Source organism: Solenopsis invicta, chromosome 16 (assembly GCF_016802725.1).
Source record: "Solenopsis invicta isolate M01_SB chromosome 16, UNIL_Sinv_3.0, whole genome shotgun sequence".
Classification (NCBI taxonomy): Eukaryota; Metazoa; Arthropoda; class Insecta; order Hymenoptera; family Formicidae; genus Solenopsis; species Solenopsis invicta.
The window spans coordinates 2,188,767-2,209,272 of record NC_052679.1 but is presented as its reverse complement, the minus strand read 5'-3'; the positions used below and the strand labels follow the sequence as shown (position 1 = coordinate 2,209,272).

At 39.1% G+C, this 20,506-nt stretch overlaps 2 protein-coding genes and 1 long non-coding RNA gene across 12 annotated transcripts in view; 2 read left to right on the top strand and 1 right to left on the bottom strand.

The window, feature by feature from the left end:
• Positions 1-37: 37 nt before the first annotated feature.
• The window catches only part of LOC105202395 (kinesin-like protein KIF2A), a 41,985-nt gene continuing 21,516 nt past the window's right edge, over positions 38-20,506 (bottom strand). For 2 of the 10 annotated variants that reach the window (XM_026131946.2, XM_039459159.1), the window contains exons 2-13: positions 16,831-18,755; positions 16,080-16,174; positions 14,584-14,715; positions 12,116-12,262; positions 10,742-10,772; positions 9,018-9,432; positions 8,242-8,815; positions 7,742-7,991; positions 7,476-7,630; positions 7,185-7,391; positions 6,834-7,008; positions 4,714-6,418 (exon numbers count right to left, since the gene is read on the bottom strand). In XM_026131946.2, coding sequence (XP_025987731.1) covers positions 5,307-6,418; positions 6,834-7,008; positions 7,185-7,391; positions 7,476-7,630; positions 7,742-7,991; positions 8,242-8,815; positions 9,018-9,432; positions 10,742-10,772; positions 12,116-12,262; positions 14,584-14,715; positions 16,080-16,174; positions 16,831-17,869 — 4,332 coding nt within the window. In that variant the 5' untranslated portion in view covers positions 17,870-18,755 and the 3' untranslated portion in view covers positions 4,714-5,306. Of the gene's footprint in view, positions 2,972-4,539; positions 4,633-4,713; positions 6,419-6,833; positions 7,009-7,184; positions 7,392-7,475; positions 7,631-7,741; positions 7,992-8,241; positions 8,816-9,017; positions 9,433-10,741; positions 10,773-12,115; positions 12,263-14,583; positions 14,716-16,079; positions 16,175-16,830; positions 18,851-20,506 lie in introns of those variants that run through there. The other 8 variants (XM_026131948.2, XM_026131949.2, XM_026131951.2 and 5 more) reach the window with 8 other exon arrangements.
• Positions 13,454-15,842, top strand: LOC120359831. The gene is made up of 2 exons (XR_005576623.1): positions 13,454-13,943; positions 14,378-15,842. It is a non-coding gene; the product is annotated as an uncharacterized LOC120359831 (long non-coding RNA).
• LOC120359830 lies at positions 18,842-20,482 on the top strand. The gene is made up of 2 exons (XM_039459160.1): positions 18,842-19,561; positions 19,709-20,482. The coding sequence occupies exons 1-2, from the start codon at positions 19,426-19,428 to the stop codon at positions 19,960-19,962; spliced, it is 390 nt and encodes a 129-aa protein (XP_039315094.1). The 5' UTR covers positions 18,842-19,425; the 3' UTR covers positions 19,963-20,482.

The following is a 20,506-nucleotide window of genomic DNA, read 5'->3' as shown; positions in this document are numbered from 1 at the left end:
GAGATGTGCTTATTAGGATGAGTAACGTAACGGAATGTTCATTTTTCAATCTGATTTATTTCATTCATAAAGCAACAACGTGAAACCTCTCATACGTATCCAAATATTTTCTGTGCACATCGAATTAAAATAGTTCAGAGGTCGACCATTAAGTACGACATATAATAGGGGAGGGGCGAAGGAGTACGTGTCATATCTTTGATTCACTCATCTCTTCCGCATAAATTATACGATTATAAAAAAATAATAAGTATATTAACATCTTTCGATTGCTAAGCCTCATTTTTCCCTATCGCGCTACTATATTTATTAAAAAATACTATATTCGAGATAGTGAGACGCGAATATTTTTCATGGTCTTAAAGAAAATCATAAATCTCGACGATGAGGATATAGTCGTGCATGAGTCAAAGCAGTCACGACCTGCCTCGAAAATGATTAGTATTTGTTGATCGAGGTGATATATATTTAGCAACCATCAGGATATGTAGCGAAAAATGATTTTTTTGTTTTGATAGATGAAGCATGACTCCCTAACATGTGGTCACAGCTTCCGATCAATAATACGTACTCGATAAATTAATGCGCGGCATTAATGGCGGCGTGTACGACTATCTAGCCCTTTAATACAACAGTAATCTCAAACAATTTCTTTACAACTCCGCGCGCTCTATAAGTATTTTATATATTTATATAAAAAATCGTAAATCTTTTGTCAACACAGAAATGTCAGTGCTCCGTTACTCCCATCTATCCGCGCGTTTGTTATTGTTACTTTGTTAATTTATCTCTAAGCTCCGAGACTGAGAGCAACTCCCTCGAGTCATAATTAGAACGGCTCTACGTTTAAAAAAAATCGAGCGTACACATAATGATTGTTATTCTCGCGAGTCTCACGCACACGATTTTACACTTATACAGGGGAGCAGGCATCTGGGATAAAATCTTCAAGAGAGATAAGTCGTATGACGTGCGAGAGAGATACGCGTTATATTAATCTTCTTAACTGTCTATTGTCTAGTGCAACTGCAGTGCGGTACATTTCCTTGCAATTGGCATTATAATGCAATGTATGATCAACAAATCGTAATAAGATAAAACCAATTTGCCTGCACGAATAACAAGACATGGTAAATATTTTAGACAGTGTTCAAATAAAAATCGAGAAAAAATATACATATATACCGATAGTAAAAGCATTTCTACGTTTCTTAATTTATACACAAATATTGAACACTGTGAATCTTAACTCTGCTTTATTAAACGAGTTTTTATATTTTTGGCCAAAGGATGTTGTTTGCTGTCTTTATATTAATTTCAGATATTATAATATTAGCATCATGGTAGCAATTGTCATGATGTATGTTAGAGAATGTAGAGATCAAAAACGGGACAGGATAAGAATTTATTGCTTTACATCTTACGAGGATTTGATCTTCTTTGCTTAAAGAAAATATGTCCATAGATGAAGATGTTAACTTCACCACGGTAGCTATAACTGTGATAAAAATCGACGGTATTCCGTTGGACGTATCCGTACTAAAGCCTTGTGAAGCTTGCGCCGAGACCATTCCACGAGTTTTGCGATTGCAGTGTGAGGAAGAAAACACAAAAGTATGCGTTGATAAATCAAATGAAGATTTTAATCTCATATTTTTAATAACGTAAGAAAAAAAAGAGGACCGTTTGATGCCATCGACGATATTAATACTAAGAAACTTAAATATCCGAATGAGCGTCGCTGAATAGTTGCCTTCTTACGTGCTAAGAGTTACATCTTTTTTTTTATCCTCTCCAAATCAGTCGTTATTTGGCTTACGAAAGAGTCGATCACTACGCGCGTGTGCACTTGTGTATGTGTGTGTTAAATGAATGTGTACAAAATATCGCCGTGACATATGTCTGTTCTATTTTCTGACAAATCGGCTCACTAAGGCTTTTTCCTTTATCCAATAATACACATGGGATCTCCCCTCGTAATAATACACCTAGCATTCTCTACAGCCTAAAAAAAAGTGTTTATCTGACACCGTAATAGCTTACGCATTATTATTCGCGACAGTGCTTTGCATCCCAAAAACGGATAATTGAAAGTATCGACGTGTCGTTGACGGCTTAAAATTTTGCTAGTCTCGGTGCGGCCTGGAAACATGTAAAATACATAAGAACCCGTTTTGCAGAAAAATACGTAATTATGATACTGACAAAAATTGATCTCCGAAAATCAAAACGTGTTCGTTTATCATCTTCGCGAGCGATTCCGTATATTCGCTTAAAATTTCCTAATTTTAAACTAAAAGAGGCATTAAAGAAATCCTGGCTAAAAAGTTTTTTTCGCCGACTCCCGCCGAGACGAACAGTATCTAATGTAGTAAAAACAAGTAATTAATTTCTCGCTGATGTGAATCCTTAAGCAATTATTGTTATTATGACTGCCATATCGTCCGGTTTACATATCCCTTCTTGCGAAATTCTCTCTCTTTCTCTCTCTTCTTATTTTGTTCATTTGCAACGGAGAATCATTCGAGAAGAATCGTTATATGATACAAGATCACTAGGGTGAGATTTATGAACTCTTTGCTACTTCAACGACGTACATTTCGTAGCAATTTCGAAGGCAAGACGAAGTTTTGTTACAGTTTGCGTGTCCTATGACTGTCGCACTAGTGTCATGGTATATCTGCTTTCTCGCGCGCGCGCTTGTTGTAATTAAGAGTCGATACACACATAAGAAGCGGACTGTTTTTTTTTCACCGGTGAGATATAATTACTTTTTGTCTTTTTTTTTATCGCGTTCGCTAAAGATAACATCCTTAATTGTACCGCGTTGTGATGTTGCGCGTTCGGGTCATCTTCTGGCTGATTTGTTCCTCCTGCAACAGCTGCCCGCGGAACTGGCTGACTTGATCGAGCGCAGCGTTCAGAATGTCACGTTGCTGTATTAAAAGCTGCTCCCACTTTTGGGCATATGCTGCAACAGATAACACGCACCCCGTCAGAGCACCCAAGAGCATGATTAGACACATTGCGGCTTAGCGTAGTTAAGGATTAAATCGGATATACATAGAGATGACGTATTACAACGTTGGCGCTTTTTTCCCTGCTTTATTTGAGCATCGTATCTAGCTTTACAGCATCTTCTTAGAACGTGGATAACAGACATATGTGTCATCGAGTTTCATTGCTGTTTTAACTCGTTCAGTCGAAGATGTAAATACTGAGAGCTTTTTGATCGTGTGACAAGTTTAGTAACGTCTTAAAGCTTCAGTCAAAATAAACACGCATGGCAATGAAACCCATAAAAACAAGTAATTAATGTTAAGTAAAAACGGTAATCATTAGTGATTCGAAATACCCTTAAGATAACTTAAGTCTAATTTATTTCCAACTTTCTATTTGAATTGTAAATAGAAGCTGCTACTTTTGCATGAAAGCATAGTTATGAAAATTAATGGAAATATATTTGTGTATTATCACATTATTTGTAGGTTTGGGAATACGTTTATGTATTATCACATTATTTGTAGTTGTTTATAAATCAGTCTAAAAGCGCATAAAGTTACAAGATTAAAATGCGAACATTATTTGTGAAATGTGAACATGTACATAAATATAATTAAATATTGATACATAAATTGAAGCTTAAGCTGAACACACAAGCCAGACTCATTAAGCAGTTCTTTTATAAACGTGATTATGTGTAATTATCCTTAACGCGACGCACTGCAATTAGCTCAATAATCCACAAAAATAACATTTATGAACAAGGATTCGGTTTGTGTAAATATATGAAATAATGCGTTTACGCTCCTCTAAAATATACATACTAATCATATTTTATTTATATACAACACTTTAAAATTCATGTCATTCAAATTTTATTTCTATAGCACATACATATATAAAATTATTTAATATTTCATTTAACAAGATAACGTACTTGTGATAACATATTATATTTAATAAAATACAATATGTAACAACAATAAAAGAAAAGAAAAAATGTTGAGTTTACCCTTCCAGGATATCTGTTTGCGTAAGAAAAAAATATGAAGTATATTAATTTCTCTACAACCTTGTAGAGACCTTGTATGTATTGCTACTATGCATAAATATAATTTGTATCTATTTTGCACACTATTAGAGACAAATTTCCAAATAATAAGTCCGACTTGAATTTGATATTCTTCAAATATATTTATATAATAATAATAGACAAAGATCAAATAATTCAATTGTCTTAATAATTGAATAACTTTAATACCTCGTTAAATATCGCAATATACGATAGTCTGATAGAAATGATGATTTTTAAAAGAGATGAGAAGAAAATTCATTTCTGACGTTACAGTAGCAAAATTCTCGATACCAAATCACTAGAAAATATTATTTTTGGGAATATATTTGAAATGCGTGTGTGATATCCAGATGATAATATAATGTGACGCGTTTATTAGTATATATATATGGTGCACATTAAAACAAGCTGTTTCTCTGAAACTATTTTATAGAATTGTTAATCGAATAATATTGTCGTACCGTCGGAAAATAGTTTTCTCTCTATAAGACGTCTACGCAACGAGAAACTCCTCAGGTAGGGTGACTCAAACTTTGTTCTTTTCCGCCTCAAATCTGTAACGTTTTCTGGCATTACAATAAATATCTCCTACAGGTATACAATGCAGTTTGATTTTTATGTAAAAAGTACAAGTATAGGCACCTAAAAAATTGTATTTTATGCTGTAGTTAATCCAAACTGGCCAGCCATTTTTTTTGTAAAAACTAACAATGTTACTAAAATATTGTAATATGATATAAAATACGTGATTTAATACAAATGTCATGTATATTGTAGTAGATTGTCTATTTAAAATGCTGTTTAAAAATTTTTTAAATCTTAAAATAGAAACTAGTCACAGGATAAAAAACGAGTGCTACGCAAAAAATGCAGTTGCAACATCAAAATACATTTAACATAACATGGCACACAGAATTAGTATTCATAACATTTCAAACACACAGCCAAGTGCTCAAACTCGAAGGGATGCATTTTCATTCAAATAAAATTAAAGGATTAAAATTATGTAACAGCATTTCACGGGCAAGTATTTTACATCACTAACATATACATATAAAGACATAAAATATTATATCACTATCCTGTCCTAAACATAAATCAATAAAAATAATAATAATAAAAGATAAAATTAAAATTATTACACTTCACCCTTAACTAGCGCATTCGAAGACTTTAGGATTGATTCGCATGACTGTTTTATGTAAAGATAGTTATATATTACCCTGTCTTATTCTTTTTCTTGTATGTAAACGAAAAAAATAATGTACGCTATTGGTAGCAACAAAAATAAAATAACGTTTTTCAGGATAGATAGCAGAGTGTACCAAATTTTATAGTAATTTCGTGGAACAACGGATTTTTCCTTAGTATCATTGGTCATCTTTTTGGTATTTGATTTGATATTTATCGAAGGATCGACAAATTCTTTGGCATTGCAAAGATTATCATCTTCCTTGTTAACATTATTGGCATCATATGTAAGTTCACAACATAAAACAATGCTATTATTTGCTTGAGAGTCGACGTCACACAAATTCTTATTCTTATCATCCATCGTCTTTCTTGGTCTTAAATTTATGTTAACATCACTAAATGTTGCAGACAGAACGTCGTTATTCTGATTGGTGCCGTAGTCTTTAAAATTGTTATATCCTTCATTGTCACTGCAAATATCGGCACAAAACTGGTTGCTCCTCAAATCCTCTTCCCCCGAATCATCGATAGTTTGTGAATCGAATTTGTTCGGATAAAAGATATTTTCCTTGTTTACGGGTTTCTTTTTCGCAAAGTTTTTGCAATAATAATTGTAATTCGTCAATTGATTATTTATATTATGTTTATCCTTGCGAGGCGAATAATACGTGTTACAATATACGTCCTTAGGACTTGTTTGAGCACGGAATGTACCAGACCAATGATATTTCTGAGACTTCTTTTTATCAGTACTGAACAATTTGATCCGTTGGCTTCTGGATCGTTGAATAGAACGCTCTATTACGGGCGTGCGGGGCGTGCCTTTATTAATTAAATTCTTTTTAGCAAGGCGACCGGTCGTTATGCATTTTCTCGTGGTAATGGGCCTGATAGGCGTGCAAAGAAGAACATCCGAGTCTTCCTCGGTATCATTCCAACTAAAATCACTTCTGTGCTTCATTTCATCCTTCCAGGGAGACATCAACGAATTCTTATCGACGTCTATATCTACTTTCGTTGTGTCTAAAGTATGCGTGTCGCTGTCCGTGTCGTCGTCGTTTATCACTATCGTCATGTTTGTCGGGCTGCTGCTCCGGTGGCGGTTTAACGTGACGATTGAATTTGCCTTAGTCTTACTGCGCGTATCTGTCATAAAATGCGATGTACTGTGATACCGGCAAGTAGGTACTTTTTAAGTCTTTACTAAGAATTATTGACGGACTAATTTTAACAAAAACGATACAAATCGTCGTTTAAAAGGGTTTTTTCGTTACTTATTGCAGCATGATGGCCGTGAATTTTTACCACGGAAATTTTCATAAGTAATCTGATGCTAAAAACCCTCATTAAATAATATCAATTTTTCGTATTTAAAAACTCATTTTCTTGATAAAAAAAAGTTTCTGTATGATAACAAGAAATACATCGAAATTGTGTTTTCGTTCTTCTTAACGAATGTACACCGTCAAGCACAACGCAGTGTAAGAAATTAAAGCAATAACAAAACGGAAAGCCAATAGAAAAAAACGTAAATGTGCAAAAGGAAACAAATTTGTCTTACCTTCTTGATCGTAATCCACCTCGTGAGTCGCGCTGAATACACTGTGCGCGTCGTTAAGGAATTTAGTCGTATTATCCACGACCAGTTTGTGCGTATCCAACACTTCTTCTTCGAGCATTTGCAGAGCTGATACTGCCTCATGGAAGGTGTACAAATCTTGCGACAGTTCACCTTCCTGTAAAGAAAAAAATTATTCAATTCACACAAAATTGACAATTATCTCATTTTTATTACGTTTAAACACATAAATTTTTCTAAACATTAATAAATAATAATTAAATACTATTGCGTAATTATTTGTTTTGTAATCGTAAAACATTTTTGTTCTAATGCGTTTATATAATCACTTACATTGAGAGATCGAAGCTGCGCTAAATCACTATCCGATAACACGCTGTTATTTCCTTGTTCCTCGATTTTCATACCCCGATCGTCGTCCGTCGGTGAAGCTTTTATTTCCGTAGGATCGGTCGCTGCCAATTCCTTCACTCGATCCGCGTATCTCAACGTATTTAGGGAGTGCTCGCAGGAACTCATCCCGGGACTGATCATCGCTATCTAGAAACGAATAAGGCTCGTTCGAATGTCTATCTCTCTTTTGATGTTCTTGTTCCATAATAACATAACTATAAAACAATTTACCATGCAGGTTTTTGATTTTTCACCAATAAAACTGTCCCTTAATACTTGAGTCAGCTTGCTCGCTCTAAAAGGCAAATGTGTACCCTTGCGGCTTAACGCACGTATACATTCTTTTAATGCTAATAGAGATTTATTGATCTCAGCACCTTCCATTCCTAAAAATTTCAATAAAGACATTAATTACTCACAAAGCTAAAGCAGACGTTAATTACAGTCAATTTAGATCATTTAGGTCGTCGTTTAGGATTGATTACACATTTACTCACGGGTTTGCCTATTAGCGGACGACGTGTCGGCACCTCTTTCATTACCAGCAAGATCGATGAGTGAAAACTTTCCGTGCACCTTGTGTGTACCCGGGATGCGCGCTATTATTTGAAATACCGCGTGTGATCTTGAAGAATTAGAATTAGCGCTAGTCTGACCGCTCGTTCTGGCGCTGTTCCCGTGCTGTATTAGCTTTAATACTTCGTCGCAAGTTTCCACAACCTTCTCCGTCAATCCGACTATTTGTACCTATTGTCAGGCATGAAAAAAATTTCAGAATATATTAAGCTGGAACTAGATTAATTAATCACAAATAATTGCTAACTGAATTAGAACTCTATTGATAATGAAAGATAGTTAATATATGTATAAAAATAAATTAAAAATAAAGGCACAATATTGAACATAAGCAACTGACACGACTTTTAACTATTTAATAATTTAGCAATTATTCAAGCCTGATAAAAATTTCTTATTTCAATTTAGATAAAAAGCGAACCTGCTGCTTGCCGTCCTCCAGAACTCTCAGTTTCTCCTTGTCCGCCAAAAGATCGAACACCTTGCCGGAGTAGATTTCGAAGAAGCTGGAGGATATGACCAGATTTAGAGGCCGATACTTGGCCAATTTGAGGCATTTGAACACGTCTTTGGCAACCATGGCGTAAATGCCCTTCTTACAGTCCTGCGTCTTGCCGTTGAAATCACCACCCATTGTATGGGTCTTGCCACTGCCGGTCTGACCGTACGCGAAGCATGTTGCCATGCCACCCTCGAAGATCGTCTGTACCAGTGGTTTGGCCGTGTACTTATAAACTATCTCGTTGTTACACGTCTCGTCGAACGCATAATCGAATCTGAAGATCTGATTCTCGAGAAATTTAGTGAGATCGACTTTGGATTTCGGCTCGTGTACCACCATTTGATTCTTGCTAGGCACGCTGATCACGTCGATCTCCTTGCGCACATGCTCCTTTTTGTTAAGTGGACGTTTCCTCACACACACCGTGATTTGATGATCTTCCACGGCGTCGGTCTCCCGCAGCGGCCTGAATTCTATGCTGTTTTGATATTCCCTAGAAGTTAAACCAGTAAATATAAATTAATACAGTTGACGTATCTCCTTATCTCCTATCAATCGTGAAACATTATCTAAACATACGGATATATCCCCACGAAGATCAACACAATATTTATATGAAGTAACTCTAATCATCGCATATTAAATGTCATACTGTTTCAGCGATAAGCGCAAAAAATACGAGAAACAGTACCAACCTTATCATGGCAAGAAACTCCCAATTTGGATTGCCTGGATCTAGATTCATTAATGCTTCCTTCTCCTCTTTCAATTCCGCTTGCCGTTGTCTCCTCTCTTCCCTGTTCTTCTTCAGTCTCTCGACCTCCTTGACCACGTTGGATCGCCTACCCCGGCCATTCTCTACCTGGGCTTGCTGCAACTGCTGTTGCTGCTGTTGTTGCTGCTGCGCCTGTTTCTGCTGTCTATTCTGCACCGGGGTCAGGTTGCATTGCGTGACGGTCGTCGTCGGTGTCGGCGGTATGTTCTCGAGTTGTTCCCGGCGTCCAGTGATGCCGGAAATCGATTCGTGACCGTTCACCGACGTGGTCGACGACATTATGTTCGTCGGGCGGGACCGGTCAGTTGGTCGTGACAATTGCCTATTCGAACCCGCTGAAACATTGGTATGAGGATTAATGGTGCCCGCACTGTCCTCCTTACCCTTGGCGATCGAACCCGACTTCGTCGAGATTAACATCAGACGGGAAACACAAATCATATTTTTGATCTCGCGTGATCAATCCTTTTCACGCTGACGCCTCGAATCTGATATTTTTTTTTTCTCTTATCACTACATATCAATGGAGAGGAAAAACTAGGTTTCCAAAGTTAGTATAAAAAAAAAAACTACAAAAAACATTTCAAGATTGCAAAACCACTTTTACATTTACTTTACGATTCCTTACGCTTATCTCGAGCTAAAAATTGAAATAATTAGGCACAAATTTTCGCTCAATCATAAGTAGAGACGTCACAAAATCACCGAGGCACGAGACTCATGATACGCATTACCGGCGTCTTCGTCTTCGATTCGAAGCGTCAGGATCTGACCGTTATCGATGACGGCCGCACTTTCGCTGTCGCGGATTTTATTTTTCCTCCGGAAGCAATAGGCGAGCGGGTCGAATCTCATGGTTAACGCGGCATACACGAAATCTCTCGAACGTCTTAAAAACCGAGCCGCGGAGAGAAGCGAACGAGAGTGGCGTTCCGCCGGGAGGTGCGCACTGTCGGCGGGGTAGATCGAACAGTGCTCGAGGGAGGGTCAGCAGAGAGGTATACCCCCTTGGCCGGTCTGCAGCACGTCGTACCGTAGGTTCCGTCGGGGTCCTTGCCCTTGTGCCGCCTGCCTTGCACACGGCGCACGAATATCGATAGTCACGGCTCGGCCGTATACACACGTGCAGCGAAGGCTCGTCGTCGCCTGGCTCTATCTGGGTTGAAAAGACTAGGACGACACACGCGACCGACCCGGCCAAGAAATTGACTTATCGAACGCCGAAAGTTCGGCCGTCAGCCCGATTCATCGCTTGTCGGCGCGTGAATCGGGAAGCACACATTCCTTCCGCGTTCGCTGATCTTCCTTTTCGAACGAAGAGCGGCGGAGTGGTGGCGTGCAATTAGTCTGGTTTCGTTAGATTTCTATATCCGTTTTGCTCGTAGCGATATAATTGAAAAAACATACTCACACACACATCGTTTTATCGCGCCGCGCGTAATTAAAGCGGCCAAGAAATTGACTTTGCGATGAAAACGTTCCGAGATGCGAAAATACAGAGATCGCCCCGTTACACGCGCGCGCGGAATTGTTCATTGTAATCGTCACGATTTCACGCGTTCGCGAGTACACGGTAGCCATCGCCGCTTAATTTTAACATGTAAGTGTAACGAGATAGAGAAGGATCGAACGTTGCTAACGTACCTTTCACTGGGATAGACGGCCTGGTGGAGTGCTGAAAATAAAGAAAACAGACTACGTTCAGTCATTTTTAAATCGTGTATACGATGGCGTTTTCTTCGTGCAACGAAGAGAGGGTGTGTTTGCTGGCTTATGATCTAAGAGGTGCTGCAAATGAAAAATAAAAATAAAACGGTGCTTCCTCCGAAGCCGGGTGTATGATACATCTTTTTGCCGACACGGTTTGCGCCGGACACGGTTTGCGAGAACGCGAGAGATAGAGATAAGAAACGGTTCGCCATCGATCGCCCGTTAATCACGCCCGAGCGTTCCTTCTGCATATCGATCGCCTTCTACATAACGACACGGTTTTTGACCCAGTCACGGTGTAGGGCAATCGCGCCGCGCGATCTTCCATTTCGTTTCACACGAAACTGAGCGTTTCCGCGAAGGAAAACGAAAGACTCCGCCGCCGTGTGGCGAGATTTCGCTGGCTGTCGGCTGTGTATCTTCCGCTAAGTCGCCAGCCAGCTACTCTCGCCGGGATGGCTCCTCCACCTGTCGAGACCCCGTCGGATTCAAGCAAGAGTGCGAAAAGGTAAAAAGAAAGAATGGTAGCGACTAGGCGGTGCTCTGGTGGATGGACATTTCGGAAAAAGCCAACGTTTCTCTCGCGTGACGGAGAGAAGGTGCGGACGAACGCTCCTTTTAGCATCTTCCATGCGAGGCACGCTTGACGCAAATCTTAAAATTCATGCGGATCAATAAGGTGAAAAATATTCAAACTACATCATTTTTATCGATCTTGAAAACAATGTTTCAAGGTAATGATTTAAGGAACAATGATTTGAATTTTAAGCAGTTGCGAGCTTCGCGATGACGGTGAATAACATCAGTCTGTCGTGCCACAATTCAATGTGCCCACAAATTACACCGCAAATAATTATTTAAACTACGCATATATCTTCCAATATCATTTCTTGTCATGGCGTATGAATTTCATGATATTTTCCACGTGTGCACGCCAAGCATTTATGACATAGAAAATATCATGAAATTACGATACATCGCTCTCTCATTCGATTACACAGGTATTACATGTATTATGTATGTCAGCTCTCCAATGATCAATAGTGATAAGATCATCTTCCGCGGAGTTAAATGATTTTTGTCAAGATTGATTTATGCACCGTATCTGCCGTACATAATTCTCTCGTGCGCCGTGATTCAAGTCAATAAAACTCGCGATGGGACATCGTAAAAGCGAGCATTCTCGAAGATGCTAAGGTCAGTTCGGCGACCACGAAGGACTCTGTTGCTGCGGTGAGGGGGTTGCGTGTTGCGGTTGCAGTTGTTGCGGTGATGGGGGGGGGAGGTAGGGAAAGTGGTACGCGTTACCGAGAGACGAGATGTGACTCGTACAGGAAGCGTTGCGGATGCGAGGCCGTTTCTCGTGGTGTGACCACCATGGCGTCCGAGGGAGCCCTCCTCTTGGTTCTCCGACTCGTCGACCCCCTCGTCCTCCTCAGCCGAAGAGTCCGGCTCCTTTTACCGCAGATCGCGGTCACGGTCAGTTTTACGTAAATCAATCGGACGATTACACCCGCGGTCGACGGAGCCACCGAGGGGATCGATGAGGGGGAGAGTCGTCAAGAAAGACGGCAATTTTGCGGATGAGCGATGGCCGAGACGATGTGAGTTTCGTATTCGAGATCGGTTTGTTATCGATCGGTTTTGCCCGAGGGTGGGTGGTTGGTGGTCCATCGTCGACACGAGGTCCGTGATTATGAGCAGCGTCCATGGAGGAAAAAAAAGATGTTACCATGTTAGTAGCGGAAATGACGCGCGAGACTTTTGACTTTTGTCGATTGTCCAATTGTCGACGTTATTTGCAGGCTCGAGAATTTCTTGAGGAAATTTACCCTGTGCTCTAAGATTATGAACTTTGGATCCTTGAACATTCGAGCCTATATGGATCATTTAGATCCTCGAATTTTATCACTTTTTAAGCTTTTAACTATCACTTTTTAAGCTTTGCTTCTAACTGTGCCTCTGATATCATTTATATCAAAATATGTTGCACACAAATTTTCTTATATTTCTTTCAATTTTTATAAAAATATAAAAGCGAGTTATTCCATACCAAGAACAAAGTTATATTTAAATCGATGAAATCTTTTCTGTAACTTGGTTTTTTTTTAAGTTGATGTGAAAATATCTTTGAGGAAAATAAGAATTTATTTGATTTCAAGAAATGACGTTTAGTCTTTATTTTTGAGTAAATAAATTATTTGTTCAAATCATTGTTTAATGTAAACAAATAATTTTTTAATTCAAAGAAAGCACTGACAGAAATGTAAGAAATAATTGGTTGTTCTAATCTTTAAAAATACATTTCTCTCATTTAAAAAAAGATTTACGCTGCATAATCAAATTATTATTTTTAATTCTAATAAAAGAAACAACAAAAAAATTTTTTTTAATCAAAAAAACTTTTCTTTAACTGTAATAGTAATGCACAAATGTTTTTTACTCGAAGAAACTTTTTTCTGGACGCACAGAAATTGATTTCGATAAATTCTACATTGAGAAAAAAAATTAGTTGAAAAACTAAAATATTTAGTCTGATGCGCACGACTAAATATTGAGTTGATTTAATTCTTAGTTAAAAAATTGGAATGGTTAATATAAATGAACTACATCTTTTTTCGTGCAACTAAATAATTGTTGAATCAACCCAATTAATTGTGCGTATCGGACTAAATATTTTAGTTTTTCAACCATTTTTTTTTCTCATGGTAAGTAAACTTTTACTTTCAAGCTATATACAGTTTAAGAATTGCTGCAGAGAAAATGCGCGGTTTCGACGACATCTTGTGCAGCACATATGTATACGTTACACATAATGCACAGTGATTATCGCACAAGTAATTGCTGGTAAGGAAAGACTACATAATCATACATTTACAAACTGTTTTCAGGATAAACACGGGATCTATCTCAAGAAGCCTTTGTCTAATTCTACGAGAGTGAAAGAAGCAACAAACGCACGATGCAAATTTTGCAGCGGAAGTCGCAATTGTTTATCTCAGACGCGGTCGCCACCACGTGACGGGGAAGCCGGAGACCTGACGAGATCAGACTCCGTGTCATCGTCACGTCAGACTCGAAGGCTTGTGGTGGACCGATTACGAGTGACGGGGACTCCTACCTGAAAGATGTACAGGTACTGGAACATGCCTACCGCGGTGTAAACGCCACGAGACGCGGGATCGGATTATTCTTTCCATATTAGGAGCGAGGTTATTTCACGTAGCCCGGGCAACCGGTAAACAGAATTCTGCCAAGGCAGTCGATGATCGACCGCGACTTTACGCGGACGCGTCCCGCGCAGAATTCAACTCGCAAAGTGGCACGCGCGCGGTCATTAACGGATCAACGTCTGAGTAATCGCGAGACTTTCGCGAGAGTTAGCTTATCTAACAGTAGTACACGTATGCACTGCTGTTTCGCGGAGATCTATCGGACGGATAAGTAATCTTCAAATTCCTGTAATCTAAAACCTGTTTGTAAATTTCAGATAAATTATAGCGGAAATAAAAACCTCAGCTTCCCCTCAGTTATTTAACGTTGTTAATTCTTTAACATTTCTCTCTACAGGTGCGCCGATTCCGACTTTTAGGAAGTCTCCGAGGTTCCGAGATGAACAGAACGTGGGGAAAGAGCGATGGTTTTTGCACCTTCCGAAATTTGATTGACAATCGATTCGATAGATCGAATACGTGCTCGACAATGATCTGGGACGCACCGTTCGACGTTTACGACCATGCGTTGTGAAAAGATTTAAAAAATTTAACTATACGTACCCTCGCTCTCGAGGACGCCAACATGTGGTTGTTCATCACCTGCGGTAGCGCACATATGGTCTCAGCTTCTATTCGTGGTCCCATCTTTTGGCTCAAATCACGATTCAAAGCGAGAATTGAGTCGATTTCCACCTGGAAAATAAATATATGCATTCAAATATTTTTAGATTGTATCTTTTAATTATTTAATGCGCGAATGACATCAATTTTTAAGTAGAAACGACATTATGGGGATTGGCCAGTCATTTGGTTTCCCCTTAGGACCAATAAAGTTGACGCGTTACGATACTGCGATGCGTGAAAGTAGAGCAAAATTATTCGAATGACAGAGTAACACATTTAGAATTTCAAAGTTCGCGAATTAATCTATTTTCACGCAAATTACCTTTCGCCGTGGAATAAAACTTTGTTGGGACATTTATGTACTAATATAAATCTTGCACAATTAATTCCGCGATAGGAACGTAAAATTATGAGAAAGAATTAATGGAATCTCGTAAAAAAATCTCTGCATTAACACAGGATGAATAATTAATGCGTTACTCTCTTGAGTTCCACCTTCATCTATGAGATGTTAAACGAGATTGCTACCGAAGTTCGCGACTGATCGTAAAAAGATTATTAAGTCGTATGATACTTTGTTTCGATGAGATTGGAAACATTCACATTCTCGCGAGTCTAATCCGTTGTATCGCGCGACTTTTTGCAAAAGTCACGTTCGACCGAATCGACTTGACTGACGGTAAATCTGTGGACTCGCGAGCCTGTCGGAAATAGATTTGCGCCCCCGTTAGCGGCCTGCACGTTAGCCCCGTGGCATTGCATAAGCATTGCGGAATTGAAAATAGCTAAATAACCGTGACCTACGGATGTGCGGAATTGAAATATTGCTGTTCAGCGCGGCGAGATCGCGAGGGAGAAAGTTGACCGTAAGCGCAATTATCTCCCATAAACGTCAGAAAAAATAGACTTGGACACTTCTGTCCAAGGAAACGAAACATGCACACAGGCAACTAGATACTTGTATTTTTAGTAAATTCTGCGAAAATGAGAAAGTCGATTAAAACAAAATACAACTTCCGAATTATTTCAACACAGGTATATTACATTCCGTTTAATGTATAAAATTGTTATAAAAATGAAAGTATGTTGCATAATGAATATAATACTTTATCTTTTGATGATGTAAATAGTCACTCTTTTTTTACTTTTCGAAAAAGCGAAATGTATCAAGAAATACTCGAGTACAATTACATGCTAAGAACAGCATTGCCTCCCATTTGCCATTTATTTATTTTTCATATTAATATCAAGAGCCAAATTAATACTTAATTATTTTGTAAGTAATTACATTTAATTAATAAATATTAATTCATATCCCGTTGATTCAATCACTTAATTTAAAAAAAATGTTTATTTAATTAAAACTTAACAAACGTAACTTGCCGTTTCTGAGCAATTATAAATTGCTTAAAATAATTTACGAGCGCACTTACCTCTTTGCCTTTGGTCTCTCCTCTCTCGAACCATTCTACAGTTACGGTGCGCTGCTCTAAATTGATACCAGAGACGACTGCCGAGTGAATGCGACCTGAAACAAAAATTGTACATTGCATTGTATAAGAGTTGCGGTAATGTGGTTATAATGATTACCCGGCCAGCGAGTATACGCGAATATTCATTGTCTTAAATTAAAGTACCTAACAAAGCGTGTCTATTCTAGAAGGTTTATATTTCATAGGTCAAAAAGGTATAAGTACTGTAATACATAATAACAAATTAGGCAAATTTATGAGGCAAATTAAAGAGATATTTCATTTATTGCTGCAATAATAGTGCCAAGTTGCACAGAAAAAAATTTATTATCAAATCAACAATCTTTGTTTCATATATGAGCAAGAATATAAAATCTTTTTGGAAGAATTTATAATCTTAAACAGACATAATTTGCTTACACGAAGAGGAAAATTTTCTTCATGTAAGCAAATTATATCTGTTTAAGATTATAAATTCTTTCAAGAAGATTTTATATTCTTGCTTATATATGAAACAAAGATTGTTGATATTAATTTTTTTTCTGTGTAAAAAAAATGATGTGGAGTTTTATATAAAATTAATATTTCTCAACAGTAGTTTAATCGAAAGACATTTTTGGGATGAAGAATGACAAGTGTGATACTGCATTTATAATTTTTCTTTAACAAATATCCTATAATGCACATGATTTTTTTATGCGCAACAATGTACCGTTTCGCACGTTCTCTGATTTATCGCTGTCGTTTTTTATCGAATTCGCTCCTTGCCGCAGTGGGGATGCAAGTCTGGGTATCATGGACCCCTCGCCTCGAATCCTCGCCGCCTTACCGCCTCGTTCTTCATCCTCGAGCGGTCGAACTTCGAAGCTGCACGAGTTCAATTTCCGTCGAATCTCGTTCGGCTCGTGTGACGCCGCGGTTCTCTTAAAACCAAATTTATTCGTTTCACCGCGACCTTGCTGTTCCTCATTATCCACACGAGTCTCAGCGCGTGATCTCCCTTTGATCGGCGGGAGAATCTTGCTGCTAGCACCCTTCTTCGGTGCGGCTCTAGCCTTCGACTTTGTTGTTTCTTGCTTCTCGTTAGGAAAATTAATTCTGGATGAAATTCTTTCGCCGAGCTTTCTATGAAGGCTCGATTCCAAAGCCGCATCCCGTCTGTCCTCGATTTCGGATGTCCACGATGAATCTTCGAGCTCCCCGGATGCCATCGATCTCGGGACGGATTCGTCCAGATCGATCTCCTCTTCGTTCTCACGTTCCCTCTCATCCGAAGTACACTTGACTTGCCTCTCGTTTTCGTCCGCGGTGCTCGATGCACATTCCGAATGCAGCACTGCATCGTCGTAATAATCGATATCACGAGCCTCTCGAGAGGACTCGTCCGCGTTTCTTTCAGAGTTCTCGAGAGACTGCTCGAGGCTCCCATGAGCGTCGACTTGATAAGACGGTGAACCGTTGACCTTCGATGGATCGGTTTGATCGGTCGAGCCGATCTGACTTTTCGCGCAATCATTGAGGCAATTAACAATTTCTCCGTTCGTCCATTCCTTTTCCGCGATTTCTTTCGGCTGCCCGTCCTGCGATTTGCGCAAGAACTCTTCGATGATGAACGGCGGCGCTTGACAAGATCCTTTCTGCTTGAAATTCTTTTTAGATTTCTTGCTCTTTTTGCGCTTTCCGTCCTTCTTGATCTTCCTGTCGTTGGAACTGCGCTTTGTGCCACAGACGCAAAGAGATAACCAATCCATATTGAATTTACAACAAACTGATGAGAAAATTCAGTTTCCAAAATTCAGTTTTAAATTATCTTATTATTAATACTTTCCTCGACGTCTAATTATTATGACATACCACTTATACTCTTCCTCCTCCCCAACAATCATTTATACACTAATTACTCTTGATACTTTCATAATTTATTTGTAACCATTTTACAATAAATTTGCATTAAAAAGCAATAATGTCTAAGTTATCTCATAATTAACAATAAATTTCTTAAGATCCGATATATTAACGCCGATAAAATTCTTGCATTTCTCTCACGATGCATCAGCGCCGATACGATTCTTCCGTTTTTCTCACGAATTCTCGCAGATTAAGCTGTTATAGTCGTCTGACGATGTGGTGTAACCGGCTCTTGCGCCATTTACGCTGTTGAAGTCAATGAAAAGATTGGCACGACGTTCGCACTACTTCATCATCGATGATAATTCGCTCGAACTTGGATATTACTCTTGCTATCGCTGCATGGTGCGGCGAGGAGGGCGTCGCTGAAGGTATCACCGAATCGAAGGCAGCGGAGTACTGTGGACGACTTCGCGCGATCGATTCGTTGGAAACCTCTTCGGAAACGTCGGGCAGGTTTAATCCCCGGACAATGCTCGCCACGCGCACGGCGCCGGCACAGTGAAGATTCGTGAAATTCTTCGTGGCACTTTGTTCCGATCTTTAAAAAGCGGAGGAAGGCTCTTAGGCCTCCGACGACAGCTAACCGTCTTTTTTCCCACTGTCTTCGAACGCACGAAGCGATCGCAGATTATCCTTCGGGAGCATATTCGCCCCTGGCGAACGTTCTTCGGAATCCAAGAATAAACGCACTTGCATGAAGCATCCTCGGTATGTTCAATTTACAGGCTTACAAATAATGTACACGAATATAAAAAATTAACTCTCTTTAACAGTGCAGGGTATAAAATATTTATATTTTAGAATATCAATTATTTCCTCTTCAATTTATTTTCTCTTTTTTTACAAAGAGAATAAATTGTAAAATTTGTAATTAGTATAACGTATTATAGAAATAATTATTTATGAATTTATCATTTAAAGGTGTAACATTTCGATATTGTAATAATTGAGAATTTGCATTTTATCATATGAATTTTTCTCCCTTAAATCCGCAATTTTACCGCAACACGACTCTAATCGCGTTTTCTTAACTTCGCGAAGCTTAGATCTCATTTTTCGCCGCACGTGAGGTTCGCAGAACCTCCCAGACCGGGCACGGTCGTTACGAAGCGTGTAACACGACGGAGTGGTTAATAGAGCGAAACTAGGGCGGGATAATTAACGTCGCACCAAAAGTTCGCGCGTTCGCAAATTGGGCGGAGCAGGGGGCCAATCGGGGAAAATCGGCGGCGACGCATCCGCGACGTGTTCAGCGTCGCGCGGCGCGACTCGATCGACTGACAACGTTCACCAAGCCGGCGTTTCATAAACGCATTTATTATGACTCCCAGAGCGAGTAATTTCGCCCCCGGTGCGGGGCCCCCACCACGTATAAACAATTTCTCGGCCCGCCTCGATGAGCCAGAGTTTTATGCGCTATCGGTCACGATACCGATTCCGCCTGATTCCGCCCGGCGAGACGCACGCGAGTTATCCAGCCAGAAAGAGAAACTCGATGCAGAGAGCGCCGGCATTGTGTACCAAATTGAAAAGTATTAAAAGTTAATAATAGTCACAAAGTCACAAGGTTTTTTCTAATCACGTCATATATCGCAAAACTTGAAAAAAAAAGTTTCCCGCGACGTCGGATAAAGAGAACATTACACATTTATAAGAAAATTGTCGCGCGTTTGTTTCAGATGTCTTAATTGAATTTCAGCTTCGCATGTGCGTGTTCAGTATATCGCGAAGGTTAATGTCACGATCGACGACGCGTAGATTTTTGCGGCACAATAACTCTCGTGGCACGAATGTCACTCAGCGAATCGATACAGAACAGTCTCCGAGCGGCCGTATACAGGAAATAATTCAGGGGCTATTTCGGGATAAGGAATTGCCTAAAGCCGCGGTGCCGAGCAACCAACCATCCGCGCGCTGGTCGAAGGTGAACTGACGCCGCGGCCGATTTGTATCGCCGATTGCAGCGCGGACGATAATGAGAAGCGTTAACGGCACCTCGTTAACGATTAGACAGTACTATGCGAATTTTCACGACTGATTTTCCCAACTTGATAAGTATAAGGAAATGAAAGATCAAAGGAATACGTTTACCGATCCTCGTCGAATTTGAAATAAATTTTTCTACGGCGAGAATTAATCTGGCGTATAATTGTATATATACGGAAATTAAATGTCTTGCGAGGAAGTTACAGTATTAAAAATCAACAGCAGAATTTAATGTAATGTAACGGAGAAGCAAATTTCAAGCAGGTACATTAAAAACATTTAATATACATTTAATGTGAATTTAATGTTGCCAAGAGTGCATTAAATTTCATGCGCATGCCTCTCAATTATAAGTAAATACATTTAATTTAATGTGTAGCTTAAAAATACATCGAATTTCATGACATTTTTAGCAGTGCAGAGAATCATCCATCGAATATAAAATTAATATAAATTCGCAAAAATCATTCTGCATTTTTCGTTGACATTTT